The sequence below is a fragment of the Chelmon rostratus genome, chromosome 6 (assembly GCF_017976325.1).
Source record: "Chelmon rostratus isolate fCheRos1 chromosome 6, fCheRos1.pri, whole genome shotgun sequence".
NCBI classification, from domain to species: domain Eukaryota; kingdom Metazoa; phylum Chordata; class Actinopteri; order Chaetodontiformes; family Chaetodontidae; genus Chelmon; species Chelmon rostratus.
In genome coordinates this window covers 18828023-18849117 of record NC_055663.1, presented here as the reverse complement: position 1 = coordinate 18849117, position 21095 = coordinate 18828023, and the positions used below count along the sequence as shown (strand labels likewise).

At 44.4% G+C, this 21095-nt stretch overlaps 2 protein-coding genes across 2 annotated transcripts; both read right to left on the bottom strand.

Moving 5' to 3' along the window:
- Positions 1–4482: 4482 nt before the first annotated feature.
- LOC121607482 (aquaporin-9-like) lies at positions 4483–9445 on the bottom strand. The gene is made up of 6 exons (XM_041938308.1): positions 9353–9445; positions 9018–9144; positions 7849–7986; positions 7547–7665; positions 6569–6786; positions 4483–5312 (listed from the first exon to the last, which is right to left on the bottom strand). Exons 1-6 carry the CDS (start codon positions 9428–9430, stop codon positions 5105–5107), a joined length of 888 nt encoding a protein of 295 aa, XP_041794242.1. The 5' UTR covers positions 9431–9445; the 3' UTR covers positions 4483–5104.
- A 277-nt stretch (positions 9446–9722) lies between these two features.
- Positions 9723–21073, bottom strand: LOC121607814 (cingulin-like protein 1). The gene is made up of 19 exons (XM_041938802.1): positions 21043–21073; positions 18687–19658; positions 18519–18613; positions 17410–17521; positions 17202–17297; positions 16965–17113; positions 15744–15885; positions 15437–15649; positions 15127–15333; positions 14877–14981; positions 14624–14776; positions 14225–14395; positions 13833–13985; positions 12581–12670; positions 11478–11561; positions 10932–11056; positions 10557–10665; positions 10303–10466; positions 9723–10213 (listed from the first exon to the last, which is right to left on the bottom strand). Exons 2-19 carry the CDS (start codon positions 19629–19631, stop codon positions 10132–10134), a joined length of 3195 nt encoding a protein of 1064 aa, XP_041794736.1. The 5' UTR covers positions 19632–19658; positions 21043–21073; the 3' UTR covers positions 9723–10131.
- Between the last annotated feature and the right edge of the window lie 22 nt (positions 21074–21095).

Sequence of the window (21095 nt, the reverse complement as noted above, 5' to 3'; positions counted from 1 at the left end):
CTGCTAGTTGTATCCTGAATTGTTGATTTACTGTGGTAAATTCCTCTATAGTGTTACCTTCCCATACCGTAAACATGTTCACGCAGCTGAATGCAGTAGAGGAGCTTCCACAGCAGAGGGAGCAGCTGCTGTGAGTGAAGTGTCGCGACCAGAGGTTCTGGAGTCACCAACATCAGCACCACAAAGCCACATGCAGCATCTCATACCATCTGCTTCCAAAGAGGAGCACTTAAGCAGTCAAAATCTTCACTCTAAACATTGTGTGGGCTCAGTAAAGCTCTGTTTATTTAGTGCAGATGGCAGAAGGAAATGCAGATTCAGATAAATGTATTTTCCTTCGCCACAAGTTTATTCACAGTATGATCCATGTGTTTGTTACACACTTTGTTACTCGTTGCCGACACTTATTGATGACTTTTTCCTCATCAGTGTGTTTGCTGATGTAACAACTGTAGGAAAGTGTATGTCAGGTCCTGGAAGCACGCGTTAGCACATGCAGTGGAACGTGGCCCGCTATTGATTTTCCATGCGGATCCTGAGCTGCAGTCGCTGGGTGTGACATGAACAAGCACAGTCACCCACAGCAAGAGTTCGGGTTCAATATTTTATAGAAAAACCAGGAGCTGAGTTGTATTCCAGTGAGTTTATATTGTTATCACTGATGCTGCAGTCCATTTGCTCGCAGGGCCATGTGACTAACCCTGGTCAGTCCCTGGCCCTGCGTTTAGAGCTTGAGCTCCGTGCAAGGAGCTGACGTCACAGCCGATAAGCGAGCAGCACCTTTTGTCTCTGCGTGCATCGACAGAGCGTGAGTGGCAGCAAATGCTCCCTCCAATCAGCAGCTGACTCTAAAGACCGCAGCACAAACAATGGAGGCACAGTGGCAGCAAAGAATGTAACCCCCAGTTCATTGTCCAGTATCATCTCCGGTAGATTGTCGAGGCTCCTCCATTCAACCAGTCTGTGTAGATTAAGTCAGATTTATGTTGGATGAACACTGGCTGCTGCAAGGCATAAAGTGACTAATCATTATGCTGCCAGTTGGAGGAATCCCCATCTGCTATTATTACATCTTATTGTGTATTTTCTCTAAATTCAAACAACCCGCATCTGTGTCTGCACCTGGGTCCCTCACAGTTCTGTTCTGGGTCCCCTCCTCTTGTCTCTTTTAACCAAGTCACTCGGTTCTGTTATTCCCTCACATAGCTTTTCCCTACCAAGGCCATGCAGATGACACTCAACTAATCCTGTCTGTTCCCAGGTGGCAGAATGAATTCCTGCATGTCAGGCGGACATCTCTCAGTGGATGTCTGCACACCACCTGAAGCTCAGCCTCATCAAGACTGAGCCGGGAAGGCATTTCCTGTCCACGGCCCTTCCATTACCAATGAGAGGTCCACGGTGTCCCCGGCTTGGACGTCGAGGAACCTGTGTGTGACACTGGATGATGAGCTGGAAACATCGCTGCGACAGCCCGCTCCTGCAGATTCTTCCTTCACAACATCAGGAGGATACATCCATTCCTCATCCAGGAGGTTCTGGTCCAAATGATCTTGCACCGAGGCTCACACCAACTCTTCTCTCTTTAAACCCTTACTAACTGACCAACAAACACATGCCTAATTTAATGCTGCCTTGTTTAATGCACTGTGTGATGCAATGTATCTTTGTTGTACTGTGCTTATTGTTATTGTGATTTGATGTTATTGTCCTGTTTACATGCTTGATGCTGCCATTTGATGTTGTCTTGGCTACGTCTCACTTGTGAAAGAGGTTTAATCTCAGTGTGACCTCCTAGTTAAACTTCCTGGTGTGCCTTCATGTGTTAATCCATAATGCAGCAGCTGTTATTCAATCTACACAAATTCTCCCAGACTACGCAGCTCCTCTGCACCCTGCACTGCCTACCAGTGGCTCAGCAAACCCAATTCAAGACACTGGCACTCTTCTGCAATGCTGCAAATGGCTCAGGCCATCCAACGTCCAGGACTTTCTCAAACTATACACTCCAGCCTGTCCACTAAGCTCCACTACTGCCAATCAGCTTGCTAGTCGCTGGTTATGAGGAGCTCAGCTGCCGCTCGACAACATCATGACTGTTTGTTGTCCTGGCTCCACAATGATGGAACAAGCTCCCCATCAAGACAGCAGAAACTCAACACACATGTACTCTACTCATCTGTTCAGGCTGCACATTATCCTATTAAAAATCAAACTCTTTCCCTGTTTCTAAATGTAGCACTTGAAGCAGTTTTTTTGATGAAGCTGGCGTACTTGCATGATTCTTGCAGTCTTGGGGTCGTATCATCATGGTCGGATGCTCTTATCGTAATGTAATGTAATGTCATAAAGTGAGATCAAAACAAGTCTCTTCATATTGAGCTCGTTTGGTGTGTCCGTGTGATTTCACAGAGACAAGCAGGAATGTACTTTCACAGGTCCGCATCTGAGAGGACTGTTCCTCGTTTGTGCTGAGGAGCCTGTGAGTGCTTCTTCAAAGCGGGCTGAATCAGCACAGTAACATCGTCCCACATCGTGTCTTTCCTATAGGTGAGAGGAGGGAGGATCACATGCACCTGCACATGTATCGTTATCGAGCAGCCAGTCAGTCCATGCAAACTGATTTTCCCCTCTGCTCCATGCATGCACTCATGCAATGTATACATGACAGAGGGACATGAATAACAGCATGATCTGCACTTTGACCACCAGGCTGGTGTCAGATAAACCAGCCCTGCAGTGTTTTCCTCCAGCCTGTCAGATACTCAGCTTCTTACGCTGGTACTCTGCTGCTTCCTCCTCCAGGCTTTGCCTTCTGGTCTGCTGGTGTCAGTGACCCACACCCTGTCTCTCAAACTCAGTTAGTATGGATGTTGAAGTGGGGATTCATGTAATCTGGCCAGAACTTCTTCTGCCAGACTTTTATGTGTCACTGAAGGCGTCTCAGACCCTTTTTTTATTTTACATTTTCCACAGCCACAAATAAATACTGACCCAAAGAGAGAGGTGGAGAGTAATTAATTACATATACTCAAGTACAATTGTAGGCCCCTTCTATGTCCATTTTAACTATATACTTCTACTCCACTAAAGAGGGAAATGTTGCCTTGACTCCACTTGACTCTGATCAGCCACAACACTAAAATCACTAACAGGTGAAGTGACTCGAGCTGATCATCTCGTTACAGTGGCACCTGGTGAGGGGTGGTTGATATTAGGCAGCAAGTGAACTGAGTTCTTTAAGCTGATGTGCTGGAAGCAGGAGAAATGGGCAAACTTAAGGTTCACAGAAGCCAAACTGCGATGGCTGGATGACTGGGTCAGAGCAGAGTGGTAGGTCTTGTGGGTTGTTCCCAGTATGAACTGGTTAGTATCCACCAAAAGTCAACTGTTGAACTGGCAACAGGTTTAGGAGCGCAGGCAGTTTGACGCAATGTTGGGAAACCTACATTCGTGTAGATGTTACTTTTTTTTTTTTTTTTTACCACCCACCTGAACATTACTTCTAAACACAGACACCCCTTCATGGCAGCAGGATAACGTGCTCTGCCACACTGCAAAAACTGTTCAGGAATGATTTGAGGAACATGAGTTCAGGAAGTAAAGGATCTGCTGCTAAAGTGTTGGTGGCAGATCCCACAGGACACCTTCACGGGTCATCTGCAGTCCATGCCTCAACAGGACCTGCACAATATTAGCCAGGTGGTTTGAATGTTGTGACTGATTGACGTTTATCTGACAGCTGTGGTAACTTCTCCCTAAGATTCACAGAAACATTTGCGTGTTTATAGTTTCTGGATTTCTGAATGTGCATGTGCGTTTGAGTTTTATTAACCAGATAATTGAACTTTTTGTGGAGTCTGGATGTTGAAGCAGAAGTTTGAAATCAGTAATGGAGTAAATGTGCATTGTGTTCGATACTTCTGCTGAAGTGGTCTGAATATTTCTTCCACAAGTGTCCAAATATGTGAGGAGTCTCCACACGATGACAGGAAGGGTCTCTTACACTTAAACTTGAGCTTATTAATTTGCTGTATAACCACGTTCCTTTTACAGCTTCAACTGTCCAGCACCGAGCTGTTTAACATCCCACAGTGCTTCAGATCATCTTTGATATGCAGGACATCAACAAGGGGCTGGAATTATTTTATAATCAACTAAACACAAGTGATCCATCTCTTGTGTCGGTGAAGGGGTTCCATCAAGATCAATAAATGTACTTTCAGCTGATACTACTACTGTGCGACTGTCTTCTTTTACTCACATAGAGCATTAAAAGCCACACAACAATTTAAGGGATGTATGAGGACATATGGTGTGATGATAAATGCAACAGATGAGTCCCTGAAGTGAAATATCTCTTCTGAAGTCGATATTTGTAGAAACTTTAATGTAGACAAAACAACACAATATTAATAATGAACAGGAGCGAGGATTCCTCACAGTTTGCAAAAGAAGAAAGTAATTATATTGGAACAAAAAAAAAATTGTGAACATACAGATAATTTCATCACAACCACTGAAGACAAAGGGAGCAAAGCTAAAAGGAGACATGAAATTATTTAGTCCAGCACCAAGTGAATACAGCCAAACGAAGGGTGCTTTCCATCTAATATCTAGAATAGAATATTTACAACGTGCATATGAAAAGTCATAACATTGTGAAGCACACAGACTGAGATTTTCATGTGTTTATGAAACATAAAACAGAAGAAGTTAAATTGCAGAGGAGACAGTCCAGCATTGGTTTGGATGGCGGGTCCAGTATTTTACAGACCAGAACAGTCCGGACAGCCCGGAGTGCTTAATTAGCTGCAGTTTTTCTACCTAAAACGCGTCCTAATTTGATTTACTTTGTGTTCTGACCCTTGAATGCTCTTATGTTGCCATCCCTGGGCTGAAAAGCTCGTCTCTGCAGAGCATAAAGTCAATCAGAAGAGTAACTACAGCCTAACCTGCTATTAACGGGTTTGCCAAAGAGAGCACACTGACAGAGGAAGCCTGTCCTTACAGATGGAGGCTGTGCTGGCTGCTCGTCACCTGACTGACAGTAAAACTGAAGCTGAATCGGGCCAGTTGGTCCTGGAGGTTAATGTCTCTCTTTTTAGCTCATGGTGATCATCTCATATTTGTCCTTCAGGCTGCTGTCCTCGTCATCGTCGTCGTCCTCCTCCTCTTCCTCCTCCTCGTGGGGCTTCTCGGGCTCATCGCGGTGGTGGTGCAGCTCAATGAGGAGGTAGTAGATGACGGCTGCGACCACGCCCCCCACCATGGGCCCCGCCACAGGGATCCACCACCAGTAGTCTGCGGTGCTGTAAGCACCGAAAGCACAGAGGAAAGAGTTAAACACATCTCTGGCAGCAGCCGGCACAGAGACCACCGAGGGTCACCAGTGTCATCGCCGGATCATTCACAAGCATCGGCTGCATCTGTCCAGCGCATGTGACATTATATAACACTGCAGGCCGTGTCAGCAGCTCAGGTCTCCATCAGTTTACTTCAATAAAGGTTTCAACAAATAAATTAAATAAAAAGTTTCAATTTGGAGGATTTGACAGGCAATAAAACTATACATGTGGGAGATGATGTGTCTGAATGTCTCCACTGAGCTGTGATTATCCCTCAGTTTACTATTGGACTAAATTCATTTATTAATAAAGATCAAATGTATTTCTTTAAACAAAAATCACTTGTCACCTACACAAAGTTGGACAAACAAACAAACATCCCACAGCAGACAAAAAACATTTCTGGTAACACTTGATTTTAAGGAACACATACTCGCAGCATATTGGGCCTTTATTAGTCATTACAAAACACTTATTAATGTCTTATTCTGCATGACCACATTCTGCAACTACTAGACCAATAACTGTTTTCACTGTATAAACTCCTAATTACTGCTTATTGGTAGTAAATAAAGACATTTTTGTACATGCTTAACAATCTTAATAACCTAGCCTTTAAAAAGCCCAGGAATAAGGATTTAATAAGTGCTTTATAATGACTAATGAAGAACCTGTATGCTGTATGCTACTAATATGCATGCTTATAAGCAACTAGTTAATAGTGAATATATGTACCTTAATATAAAGTGTGACAGTATGTCTTTTTGTTCTCTCTCAAGAACAATTATTCCCATTATGCCATTATGGACACACTATTACATTTTTCTATTATGAAGCCTGGATTTCATGTATGCAATCCAAGGACCTACACAACAATAATTGACTTAACTATGCAGGTTAATAAAGTTAAATGTTTCCTCTTCAGATGTAATATATATATTTATTCCATATTTCCACATAGTTATTTTTTTCCTGTTTTTTTAATAACATTATCTCATATGACTTTGTTTCAATGACTAAATCTAACCAGTTTTTTAATGCTGGTGTAATTAGACTGTTCCATTCTCTCAGGACCAGCCTGATCATTGCCACAACACCCACTTATAGTATAACTGCCTGTATTTGATTAAACCCAGCTACACAAGAGAAATCACACAATAAACCTAATTTAAGGTACAAAATTAAACGTCCTGATGTGTCTTCCTCTGCCGTGCAGTTACCTGAAGACCTCCATGCCCCATCCTGCTACAGCTGTGAACAGCCGGGGTCCCAGGTCTCTGGCAGGGTTCAGGGGGTAGCCGCAGTTCAGCCCCATGGACACACCGATGGCCATGATGATCAGGCCAATGGCCAGCGGCTCCACACCTTTGGGAGCTCCAATGTTTCCACCGTCAATGATGGCCAGGATACACAAGACCAGCATGCCTGTCCCCACCACCTGCAGAGTAACGTCATTTTTTTGATAAACTGCAGAGTTTAGGCAGGATGAAAAACATCAGTACATAACTTCCCAGTAACAGCATGGGTTCATTTTCTTTCCTCTCTTTATTTATAATCTGATTTAATTCTGTTTATCTTGCCTTGACTTTCAGCTGTCAAATATCTCCTGCACGAGATTTTGTTCACTTTAAATTCATGTACATCTGAGAACATGTAGGTAAAAGTGTGTCTGTGTACATGTCACTGTGTAAATTTTATAAAACAGCTGTAGAGTTAATCTGTATAACAGTCAGTATTTGTCTGCACTGGGTATTGCATTGGGACTTTATGTGTGTCACAAAAACAAGTAAGTCTAATCTTAATGTTTGAAATCTAGATTTTAAACTGCTATTAATTATTTTAACAAAAAGTATTTCAGGAAGGAAACATTAGCATAAACACAATCACACTGATTAGACTTATCTCAGTGGTTCACCTGGTTTCAACAGTTTTAACCTGCTAGATGTGTTATTTTTGGATCACTGCACCGACTAAAAAGACGGAAAATGTTGGTAAGTATAGATGTGACCTTCCAGTGAACGCCAGGAAATGGGTCATCAGTCCCAAAACTGAGCTAAAGAGGGGGTGTTCTCAGACTAAATGGGGCAATCAATTTTGCATTAGTTGTATTTGCCAGACTTCGCAGTATTTAGAGCCTGAATGGGAGCGGGGTTGCGCAATAGAGGGGAGGTCACTGGGTCGCAGAGACCAGAGCTCACCTGATCAATGAAGCCACCGAGGATTGACAGGTGTCGCGCAGGGTAGGAGGCAAAAATGTGACCTGTTGCATTGATTCCCGTCACTGAAAGAATCCCACTGGTGAAGTCCATGAAAGCATCTGTGAGGAGGACAAAAACATGGTTGTAGCTGTGCACAGGGATTACAGCTGAATGATGACACTCGTGGTTTTAAGAGAGTTGGCTCTTACTCAAATTTGGCCGAAACTAAGCTTTTGAAGGTCACTACCAACTGTTTTGGTTCAATATGCATGTGAAAGGGAACAAAGTTCAGGTGGATTCACCGTAGTATAACCCAAAGACTGCAGCAGCTCCAGCAAAAGCACCAAGAAACTGAGCAATGACGTAGAAGGGAAACTTCCAGATCTTCAGTTTGCCCAGAATCACCATGGCCAGAGAAACAGCAGGGTTCACATGGCCCCCTGGGACGAAGGACAAAGCAGAGAGTGAGGGAGGGGTGCGGTGGGTGGGGGCGGCTGGCATGATATCCTCTCCATCATTAGTGAGGCCGTCACATTTACGAGGGGCAGCAGAAGGGGAGCAGCCCCTGGGGCGGTGCAGGGTTTTGTTATGTATGTTCACAAGCAAAGAGGCAGAATAATGGTCACATATTAGAAATTCAACCTTTAAGTTAAAAAAACTAAACAAAGGGAGCATTATTCTATTCACCCTTTGATCAAGATGCGCTCACATCCTGCTAGTTTTTAAGAACATATTAGAAATCTGTCAGTGTTCAGTCTTAATGAAATCCATTTGGGTCTTTTGATGTGAAATTGGAAGGAGCTGTAGCTCAGATGAGGCAGGCAGTCTCGTTTGGACTGAGTCTGGTCTCTGTCATAGAGAGATGAGCGTGGCCTATGATCAATGGAGTTTGCAGGACATTTAGTGCCCCGGGTTATGTATGACCCCAGAGAGGCTGCGCACGAGCACTAACAAATCAATGCTCAGTACACATTCATTGAATCTGGACAGAGAGCTGGCTCGTTCCTGCTGACGCCGGAGCCATGGAGGTGGCACATGGCTGGACAGGAAGCCATAAAGTTATATTATTACAAGCTGCAAGCCTCAAGAGTAACAGTGTTTTCATTACAACAGATACGAGCGAGCTGTGTAAGACTGTTTATATGTTCTGGCACAGGTTGTTTGTATTGAATATGAATTATTTTAATGCATCACAGAGTCTGCAGTGCTAAACAGTAGATTAGTAGTAGCAAAGAAGCTGAATATGGAAACAACAAAGTCTTAACATCTACATCATTAAAGCTGATGATATTTGTCAGTTGATTTGACAGGATGCCAATACTCAGTAGAGTAACATCCACTAATTTCATTGTATTGCACATGCATTAAATTCAAAGGACCATATCAGTAGTGGTGGTGTCTGTGGTGGCTCATGTGAGATAAGTTTTACTTGAGTGGAAATAAACAGTTAGCTGCAGGAGACCACATCTACCTGACACTCCGCCGGCCACATACGCTGCCATCATCAGTCCTACAGAGAAGCCGATGTGGACGGTGAGAGGCTCCCCGAGGGTGTTTCGACTCAGGACGGTCTGAGCGACTGAGCCACAGCCAAACAGCTGACAAACAGAGAGGAGGAGAACAACAGATTTTTTACTGACATCTGTTCCGCTGACTTGAATCCCTTCCCAAAGACAACATCATAAAGCTGGAAAAAGAGCATCTCTGAGCAAGAGCTTGAGAACGCTCAACTGAAATCAGCAAGACAAACAACTTCAAATATATTGTGTAAAATAAAAAAATAAAAAATGATAAAGTAATACTTACAACCAAGACAAATGTCCCCAGGAATTCTGCCAGGAATTCCTTGAATATTCCATGTTTGAGTGCACAGTGTTTCCTCATTCTTCCCTCGTGTTGTATTTCAGTGAGCGACTCCTGTTGAAGCTACCTGATGTCCAACAGTGTGAACCTCTGGAGTTCAGAGCTCTCATGTCAAATCTCCACCTCTGCCCGACTGTAGCCATTCAGCAGAAACCATTGATCTGTACAGCCGTCACATTCCTGTCGTCAGCCTCGGCGCACAAAGTTTCACAGCAGAGGGCAGGCGCAGTGATTGACAGCTGTGGTTTGTGTTGCACCTCCATTAAATGCAAATTCAAATCAGATTTTCTGATTTATTTGTGTGTGTAGTCGCAGACTTTACAAGAAACAGCATAGAGCTGGATTCATTTCAAGAGTTTTTTTGGAGGCGTATAAACATGAGTGAATGCATTTTAATCCATTTATTCATTAGTTTACACCATATTAACTCACACCACAAAGGAATAACTTAGGGAACAAAGTAATCAGTTACAGGTAAGTAAGCCACTTTGTTGCTGCATTGCAAAACATCAGCTTGTCAGATACTGTAGTTTTACATGTCGCCACCAGAGGTCAGCCTTGGCAAGGTGCCATGCTGCTCACATGTTAAAACACTATGAAATCAAACCTGAGTTGTTAATGGAATTATGTTGAATGATGATATGAAAGATTCTTCACAGTCCGGCGTTGCTTCATAAAGTCCATAAATGACTGTTGGACAGCATTTTTGTTTTTGTCACACGTCAGTCAGTCAATCCAAAGTCATCCACGTCGTTCACATCGTCCTCCACGGCCCTGATGAGAGAAGGTGATCTCTTCTTCCGCCTGTTAATGCAAAGAGCAAAATAGAATGAGCGGATGTCAGACTGCGCATGAAACACAGAAACTCAGCGGCAGAAGGTGCGAGTGGTCACCTCATCTCGTTCCGCAGTGCGCTCAATTGGCCGTGAAGCTGCTCGTTGGCCTCGATCTGCTCATCCAGTTCTCTCTGCAGCTTCTTTTTAGCGTGTTCCAGACGCTCGATCTCCTCCTCCGCCTCATCCATCTGCCTCTTCGCCGTCTTCAGCCTCTGAGTCAGCTGCAGAGTTCACAAAAGTGAGATACTGAGTCACGAGTCAAGTCTGCTGCAGACTACTTGATAACTCTTCTTTCCTTCCTGGTGTCTAACCTGGTCTCGCTCGCTCTGCAGGTTCAGGTGTTCCTCATCCGCCTGCATCTTCATCTCCTTCGCTTTGCGCTCCAGCTTGCGGTTGGCTTGCTGCAGGTTGTTGTTGTCTCTGAGGGCAGAAGCACCAAGAGATCACATCGCTGCTGCAGCTTCCTGTAACTCAACACCTTCCTAGTGTGTTTCGGACGGAGATACTCTCACTCTTACAACCAGGGGGAAAGTGATATGAGTGAGTTCACTGCTCGACAGCTACTCTCAAGTATCTGATAGAGCCATTATCCAAAGTGTTCTTCTAAGTGCTGTCCTGCACTGGTAAATAAAACTCTGTATACATTTATGAGATATACAATGATTACTTATTGTGTAGGTGCTCACCTTTCTTCTCCTTGCAACCTCTCCTCAAGTTCCTGGATGCGGCTGTTAAGTTTGGAGACGAGTGAATCCTGGTTGGTCCTCTGTGATCCTTCCAGGTGAGTCACTCTGCTCTTCAGGTCTTTATTCTGACAAAGCAAATGAATAAATTAGACTAAATTTAAAGGTAGGTTTTGATGGTCTACCAGCAAGAACACACAGGACACACATGCTACAGGAGATGGTTCTGTGTCTCTGCTAGCAAGCAAACACGCATGTAAACGAGGCAGGGTGATGTCACAGTTTTTAAAAACATTGTCTTCGAAAATGTTTCACGAGGAAGAAAAAGCATTCAGTGTGTCTGCTGGAGCTCAAGGATACACTCAACTTTGTTTGTTTACAAGAAATCTCCACAGGGCACCTTTAAATTGGTTTACACCCAGATGAGTGATGACGCTGAATTATCTGAGCTGTTCGAAAGGCTCAGCTGTGGTTTGTTGCCCAGGTATTGTGTGGGGTCAGGGGTCAGTACTGGTCCCAGGAGTGATTATTAGTCTCAGGGTTCAGTACCTGTCTTTCCAGACTCATCTTGTCACACTCCAGGTCCTGCCTGACTGCTCTCTCCTGCATCAGCTCGTTCCTCATCTGATCCATCTGTCACACACAAGCAGCAGAGAGGAAACATTTACAGTCAATCATGAACTGCACTTAAGTCCAGTTCTGAGATACTTGTACTTGAGTATTTCCAGCTACAACATTAAATTACTGCTTACACATTGATGCATGAGTATAAAGCGTCTAATAATGTCATATGTTGTAATATGTCAGTCACACGGGTGAAATAAGTACTTTTACTTCTTATACTTTAAGTGCATTTTGTTGCTTATACTTCTGTGCTTTTACTTTATTCAGGACTTTAACTTGAAGTTAAGTATTTTTACATTGCTGTATCACCACTAGCATTCAGTCATAATATACCACATAATGTAAATGTTCGGCAAGTTAACAAGGGAAGACACGTGGCTAATTATTTTATTATTTAATCAATTAACCATAGAGCTAAATATGTGCCTGCCCTTTATATGTACTACCTTCCTTATTGACTGGAAACACAGCAGGGCCTTATTAAAAAGGGGCACCACCTGTTCACATGCATTTTCACTTTAGATGAGAAGTTTTCAACTTAATTCTTAAAATCCGAGGAAATGCTGTCTGGTCTGAGCAGCCACATCGGATATAAAGGCTCCCTCCTTTCTAATAACAGCCAGAGGCCCAGTGAAGGGAGTGCGAATAGCTGCTCACAATAGTTAGCTGTTTTTTTGTCTTCGCACTGCTCCCAAAACAGTGTTTTGTGTCAATTAGTCTGCACCACTTTGCTCCCATGAATGGTGGCCTACTTTAGAGCCACGCTGAGGCTCTTACGACGACATCAGAGATGAAGAAGCACACGTGAAGTCAGAGGGCTTCGGTCATATTTCAGGGCAAAGCGAACACCGATCAGCAGCTTTCAGGGGAAACGTGAGTACTCAGGCTGAATCTGTTTACCATGAAAACAGATGCAGGGCTGGGTGTTCACACTGAAGACAGGGCACAATTCAGTCCCCTCACAGCTGAGGACATTTATGCACGTTAGCAAAAGGAAAAGAGTAAAGACAGCGAGGGAGTAAACCTGCCTGCACTTTGGTTTTGTCTAGCCGTTCCATCAGGCGGTCAGCGCTGCAGCGCTCGTCATTAAGATCTTCTTCTAGCTGACTGATGCGCCCCTGAGAGGAGAGCAACACATTAAAATGAGTCAGAACATCATCAAGTTAATACATATTGCATGACGCCGGCGTGTTCACCAGCACAGCGGACACGATGAATCTGTCCCCTGAGGCTGCAGATTTTAAAGAAAGGGCAATAATACATGAAGAAATCTGTGGGAAAATGCCTTAAGACAACCTGTGAGAAAAGACTTTGTGCAACTGTTCGCTGCCAAATGGATGTGAGCGTTCGAAAGAGTGAAAGAAGATTCCACCCAGACAGGTCTGATAACTTTGTACAGTAAACATGAGCTTCCTCGGTCGATACGCAGTGTCAACAGTGGGCGCGCTGGTATCACTGTGCAATGTTTTGTCATCAGCAAGGCAAACAGAGCCGTGAGATGTCATCGCCACGGCTGTGTTCAGCACCCTTACAGTTCACAAGGACAAGTGAGTGCAAACACAGGAACACTTCACAGCATGAGATAAACTGAAGTATGTTCGTCGGTACACTGTCTGAATGACAGCTCCCGCTGATTATCTGTTTAGAATTGGAGCTTTTCAGTAAACATATACACAGTATGTTATTATGGCAGGAGACATCGCTGTTGTCATCTAAACACCTTGTAACTCCACCGTGGGAAAATTGTTATGCTTAAGCTGCGACTGAAGGATGAGGCCTCCTGTGAGCTCAGACGTATTTTATATCATTTGATCTTCATTTGTCAAAACTCTGCTGATCAAAGGCTCGTTTCTGTTTGCAGGAGGCACATTAACACATTTTTTTCACATACAGCTATCTGCACAAAAAGACAATTTGTGCTCATCGCCATGTTCTTGTCCAATAAAAAAAAAAAAAAAAGGAATGAGAGAGCAACCTGTGGGTAATTTTTCTTCTTTTTCACCAATAGCAGCATGGATGAAGGTTCCAGCCCTGAGAGGTCAGATGCAGCTCCACAAAACTATAAGCCTGCAGTGCAAAGCTGTCAGTCAGAGACGGTCTAATGAGAGACGCTGTTGAGTTGCATTATGGGACATTTAGGATCCAGTTTGCTTTCGGAGGCTAAAACTCTGCTACATCAGTTTTTAGCATTCTTCTCTCGCAATATTCTGGAAGTGCAACACTGAACTGTTTTGTGATTATTTCAAAAGTTTCCCGGGTTCAGGTTGCCGAGACGTTTACCTCCATGAGCTTGACCTGCCGCTCTCGCTCTCCCGTCGTAGCTGCGTTCCTCTCCTCCAGCTCCTCCACCCTCTTCTCCAGCTGCCGGCCCCTCAGCTGGGCCTCCTGCTGCTCCCTGTGACACCGCCGCAGATCCTCCTCCAGAGGAAGCAGCTGGACACAGAACAGGCAAAGTCTGCTGTTAGGCAATCAGTCAGACATTATTAAACAAATGCAGAGCTAATCAAATCTGGTAACAGAAATATTTCAAAACTATAAATCAGAGCGAAAACACTGAGAGAAAGGGCGATAACTCCTTTCCCTCCTCGTGCCGTCTTCTGACTTTGTTTTATTGGTGACTAAGACAGTTGAACCCACACACAGATGAATCAGAGAGACAATGCGCACCACACCTCTTCCTGCAGTTTTTTGGCCGCCTGTCGGGATTTCTCCAACTCTGCTCCCTTTTCCTGCAGCTGTCTCCGCAGCTCGTCCAACTCCCTCTGACTCTTCTCTCTGGCCTCATCGACCTGGTTCTGAAGTACATCGGTAGACGCCTCGCAGTCCTCCATGATGCAATTCATCTGAGCACAGAGATAAACAGAGAGCGCCTACAGTGAGATGAGTGGACTGCGTTAGGTGTAGGGAAACAGGGCATAATGCATCTGATCCCAGCATAAGAATTACCAGCTGTTTCTGCTGAGCTCATGTGGCTTCAGGGTTAAGAATACAGATTTTCAGGTCTCATGTGGCTCTGAAAAAATGCTGACTTTTCCCATAGGACCCAGGAAATAGTCTGGGTCCACTCTCACCTTCCTCTGCAGCTGCTCCACAGTCCTGTCCTGCAGCCTCCTCTCATCCTCCAGTTCAGTTTTTGCCTTCCACAGCTCCTCTACCTGTTTCCTCTCCTCCTTGAGCTTCTCCTTCAGATCCCTGTGCTCATGATTTAGCTTGGTCAACTTACTCTGGGAAAAAATAACAGTGGGAAGAGAAGACTGTGAGCCTCCATTAGCCCACTTGGCCACCACAGCTGTTTCTCTACAGCTACCAGGAACCTCGTTCTACCTGCACGTCCTCCAGGCGAGTGAGCAACGACTGGTTGGACTGACACATCTCCTCCTCATTCCTCCTCACGTCTTTCAGCGCTTCCTCAACCTGCTGCTTTTCCCTCTGTGGAACAAGGAGTAAACAGGGATACGCATAGAAAATGTCAGAATCAGTCACATTAGTATGATAAATGTCGATATAAACATTGAGAAACTAACTAATCAAGTAAATCTGTTATTTTTGGGCCTGCTTCCAGGACGTTTCCCACCTCCAGCTGCTTTGCTCTCTGCTCCAGCAGTCTCTCCGTGCTTTTACACTCCTGGATCGCCTGATTCAGCTGATCCACCTTGTAGTTCTGCTCCTGCACCTTTCCTCTCAGCTGATCTCTCTCCTGGCTCAGCTCCTTCAGCTGCGCCTTCGCTACACCTCTCTCCTCCTCTGCTCCGGCCTTGTCTTGATCCAGCCGAGCATTGCTCTGGGAGACAGGGTGGAATCATAAATAATGACCATGGCAGGCAAAACAAACCATGATTTAGATTTTGGAAATAAATCGTAGAAATGTGCATGTTCCCTGTTACCTCTTTAGCCAGATCTAAATCCCTGAGCAGCTTTTCAAGCTCGATTTCATATTCGTTCTTCAGCGCGGCCATGTAGTTATCATGAGTCTCCACCTCCTCTTTGAGCGCCCCCTTCAGGGCACTGAGCTCCCTCTCCCTGCGGTGCAGCACCTCCTCCTGTTCCTCCTTCACCTGTAGCATCTCCTGAAAGTCCATCCGCAGTTGCGCCATATCCTGACAGACATCCAACAAAGTGCAGAGTCACTACCTCGAGGCCGGGGGTGGAGTTGATTTGTGAAGTGCAGCTTGTTCATGTGGTTTCATTTACCTTGAGGAGGACTTCTTTCTCTGTATTTATCACCTCTGCCTTCTTGGCTTGGTCCAGCTCGTCGTGCATCTCAGAGAGCTGCTGCTGAAGGTCTTTCATCTCCGTCTTAGATCTCTCTCTCTCTGCCTTCATCTTACTAAGCCTGACAACATACAAAAATATGCAGGAAAGACAGATATATCTTGGTTCCGTATTTGATATCAAGGAAATGAGGCTGCTTACCCTGCTTCAAAGGTTTAGAAAGGTGCTTGATGGGACTAGATAACAAAGAAGGATATCTGCACGCTTAATCCAAATGGTATTTGACTCTGAGTCTGGTCAAATGACTTTCATTAGATCATACATCACAGTTCACTCGAGTGACCTCAGAGTATGAGCAGAAGCTTAGTTACAGAACATGGAACATACCATTGAGTTAAACTGCATGTGCATCCTATTGAGTAGTGTATTTTGAAACTGGTTCATTTGCTATAACATCGGAATTTATCTGACACGCTTTGTTTTGCAACAGTAGACACCTAGAGGAAGCATTTCATCAAGGAATAGTGCACTATTTTGGGGAGTGGGCTTATTCGCTTTCTTTCTGAGAATTACATGAGAGGATCAATACCACTCTTACATCTGTGCGATATATATGAAGCTACAGCCAGGAGACGGTTAGCTTAGCTTAGCATAAAAGCTGGACACGGGGAAACAGCTAGCCCAGCCCTGTCTTAAAGAAACAAAACCCGCCTACCAGCAGCTCTTGTTTATTTAATCCAGTAAAAAAAAAAAAAACGTGCTAAACTTCTTCTTGGTCTGGGGCAGCGACTTCCAGACCCCAAGAAATAGCTAGCAAATGGTAGGCTAGTCTGTTTCAAGTCTTTATGCTAAGATAAGCTAGCCATCTCTTTGCTCCAGCTTCATATTTAGGAGTGGTAATGATCATCATCTAAATCCTGGCAAGAATGCAAATAAGATGAGCGTATTTTCCAAACTTTTGAGCTATTCTGTTGGCCAGATGCGAGTAAAACAGAATACAAACCAACCATTACGAACCAATTTAGCGATAGAGAGTCTGGTTCTGCAGTTCTCTTGACAGTGAACTTACATGTTGCATTCAAGACTATTAGTGTTTTGCTAATCTGACACTTTTCTGTGTTTTTAGCTGTTAAGCATGTATTAACATAGCACAGTTTTCATCGTAAACTTGGCTGAATGGCTGGGGGGGCAGACCCTTACTCCTGTTTGGTTGACTGGAGTTCTGTCTCGATGTTTGCCAGCCTGTCCCTGAGCTGGAAGAGCTCTTCCTGACTTTTGGCCAACTCTTCCTGAAGTTTCTTCTTCTCTGTTCGGGCCTTTTCACAAGCCTTGGCTAGAGTCTTTTCATTCTGCATGACACAACAGACAGGAACGTCATCAGTCACAGGAATAGGAAGTGAGCGTTTTAGAGGTGAGTCAGCAGGACGCGAACAGCACCTTTATCTCGGTTTCCAGTTGCTGCTTTAATTCATTCACTGCTTTCTCCAGCGCCGCCTGTTTCGCCTGCAAAAGCTTCACGTCGGCTGCACAATCCTGAGAAAAAGAAGACATCCAGCAACGAGGCATCACGCTCACTTCCAGACAAAGACATTAAACCATACTGAGTAGTGATCGACACTGGCAAACGTCTCATCCCAACACATACTTTCTCCTCCTCCTCCTCCTCCACATTTTCAGCACTCTTCCACTTGACCTTGTTGACCCTTTCGAGCAGCAGGGTGACTTTGGTCTGAGTGGTGGGGTCATCATCAGTCGTCCTGAGGAGCAAGAAAAAAACACACTGACAGTATTCACGTGGTGTAATTACAAAATTAAATTTAGTCGGTTGCTAAACAAAGTTACAGCAGTGCAGTTTGTGGTGAGAAGGGAAAACATGTAACTCTTTTTACTCCAGCTGCCTTACACACACGGTGCTTTTAGCTCTACTTCAGCACATATTTTAAAAAAAGGCACTGATGGACCTTAAAAACTTTCCGTGTGAAGTTTTTTTTTTATCAGTGGAAACAAGTACATGCTCTGCATTCCTGGCTGTTGCGAGAGCACACACAGCTGGAGCAGCACCCCCTTATCTGACCCTGTACACTACATGATCACAACCATAAGCTAATCACCAAAAGATGGCTGCAGAGCGCAAACCCATTTATTGAGCTGTTTGAGAGGAATAGTTAAAGATTCTGGGAAATATGCTTACAAGAGTTAGATGAGACGATCAATACCACTCTGAAGTATAAACACCAAATACGAAGTAAAGCTAATAGCTTAGCATAAAAGAGAGAAACAGGGGGACACTGCTAGCAAAAGCTCCAAAGGTCTCACAAATTAACATGTTATTTCTCGCATGTTTGACTCTAGGATATTAATGCACCGGACCAAGAAATAGTCCAGAACATAAAAACACAATTTCTTATTTAGACTTTTGTTTGTTTTTGTTCGTTTTAGTATGCATTAACTTAATTAAAATTAAATGTAATATGTTAATTTTTTGGGGCTTTAGAAGTACTAGGCGGTGGTTTTTGTGGCCACTTGGACAAAGTCATTTGACTGATTTTATTTAGGTTTCTACTGTGTTGTCAAAGGTTTTACTAATGTACTGCTATGTCTCATGTTAAGCACTCTGAATTGCCTCTATGCTGTACAAATAAAAGGTGCTTCACTTTCTATGCTAAGCTAAGATAACCGGCTGCTGGCTGTGGCTTTTCCTGTTCTTGTGACTATTCCTTTAACTAAAAGTGTTAAGAGCTGAGGGCCACTCACCCATCCTTCAGGTAAGTGAACAGGACCTGTTTTGCTGTTTCTTCAGGTGGGTCCACTGACAGTTCTTGCTGTCCTTTCAGGAGATCAGGAGTGACCTGGTTAGGGAATATACAGCCAATAAATACACCCTTTGAAATTCCAACTCTGCCCTAGTGTTAATCTATTTACCTGCATGTCTCTTTCATCAGAGTCATCGGTCTGGTCACTACATGATCTGGAGATGGAGGGTTTCTCTGCTCCATGAAGCAATTTTGCAGCATGTGTAGACATCGTCTCTTTTCCATTATGTCCTTTAAGCAATGTGCTGGGTTTGCTCTCCTCCCTCTTGCTTGAGAAAGAGGCCTCTCCACTGAGGAGTCGAGCCCTGGCCGACCCGGGGGGATATATCCCACCTGGGGTCTCGGCCCTGATGCCCTTCAGAGACGAGGCTCTGCTGGAGGAAGCGGATGACGACGAGGAGTCAGAAGTTCTACCGCTGTCCACGCTGCGGGACCGCCGACACTGCTCCGGGTCCAGCCTGTTCCTCGGGCCGCCCCTTCCCCTCCGCTGGCTGCTGTTGAACTGGCTTATTAGCTTTCCTACAGATAAGATGGAGTCTGTCTCCACTGAGTTTGGGGACCTTGCAGGGAGTGGTCGGCCTGAGGGAGGTGTCTTGGTCTGGGCCACCTCACTCTGGTCTCCCTCTGGGCCCTCGGCAGGCAGAGGGATCCTGGGTCTGTTCACATTAGCAGTTTGGGTTTGAACAGGCAGAAGGCCGGTGTTCAGCTGTCCGGGTGGAGCGACTGAAGCTGCTGAAGGAATGACTCGGTTCAGGTTATTACTTTCAGGGTCATAAGGTCTCAGAATCTCTGGGTGCTTCTGGTAATGAAACCCGGAGGAGGTTGCAGTCCTCTGTGACTCAGATGGAGAGTGCCTTTCATCCACAGACCTCCTCACCATGCCTGGATTATACCCCGCCTGGTGAGTGATGACAGAGATGTCCCGGTGGCTCTCCTGGCCTGAACTGTTCAGAACTACATAAGGTTGACCTTTAATCCCTTGGACCTGCACCCTGACTCCAAACAAGCTGTCTTGGCTGCCTCTGGGACTGTAGCTCAGTCTGTGAGACTCCATCCTGACTCCTTTGGGTTAACAGATGAACTGGTGAACAAAAAACAAACCGGCATGTTAAAAATGACCAACCATGCATGGGAAGGTGGACTGAAGACCGGTGCATCAGGGTGGTCAAGCTGAGCCTAGTGTTTACACAACACTGGAGCAGGGTCAGAGCCACACTGGGACACAGTGACAGACATCCAGGCAGCTCCTCACACAGCTGCACTCAGCCAGCGTAAAAGACAGAATAAATGGACACTGACGAGAGATTCATATTGCTGTGCAATGAAAACAGCTCCCTCTGTGTGCTCACGACAGTGTGCCATTGTACAGCCAAGGCTGAGCCAACTGCATGACGACGACAACTGACCGAGGTCCCCGAGGTGTCGTCACCCACTTCATGGTGTCACACTTGAGGAAAATGTTTGTCAACAAATATGTTACTGTGAGGTTGGAACACAGGAACACAAGAGGTGTTGTGCAGCAGGCAAACCGGTGTCTTCCTCAGAGCACCATCCTGAGTGTCGTTAGACTGGCGCTCATTAATAATAATCAATTATAATTATAATAACTAATATAAAGCTTGCATAAATATATTGATACCACTTTCTGTTCTGATGTTTCTGTTCTGTATCAAATAATGTAATAATGTTTTATACATCATTAACAAGAAAAACTTTTGGGTTGCCAGGTTGTGGAAAATTCTTCTCCAGCGCGACTTTGTCATAAGTTAGAAGTCAACACTGGTTATTTAACACAAGGTAATTGGTTGGACAGTCAATTTAAGAGCCAAAAAAACAAGTCAAGTGTTATGTGCTACCCAAATGATGTTCTTATTAATATTTCATATCTGTCAGTAAACAATAGTAAATTATTTATTAACCCCCCATTTGATAACCCTTTATTAAGTGTACTATCTTAGAAAGTTTGTCCAAATGTTTCTATGAATTTGGCCAATAAGAGTTTCCTTTCTTTCACTATTTTTGTTTTGTCATCACACTTTTCAACTTCTTCTTAACTAAACTGACCAAATGTACAAAATTCAAGTTTTTCTGATTATTAGTGAGTCCCACACAAGCACAAGCTGGCTGCAGATCTGCGTTTATCCGGTTCTACTTGATGAACTTCACCTCACACAGCTCTGCTTTAAACAAACAGGCTACCGTCACGATATAATACACAGGCACATTAAATGAAGACACATGAACACTAAATGCCATAGACTGCTCGAAGTGCCACTGAAATATTAAAGGAGGAAGATACTGACAGATGAAGTGAAGGCTGGAAAAAAAGTTAAGATCCTTAAAGACACTGCTGACTGAAGACCGCAGATAAAACCGCTAAAAGCCGCTGCAGGAGTTTCTTATTTGTGGCTTCTGATTGGAAGGAAACACAGGTTATAGAAACATCGAGCTGAGGTGAAACTTACCCGCTGTGTCCAGTCTGAGTGTTGAACTGAGCCTCCTCCTCCTCCTCCTCCGT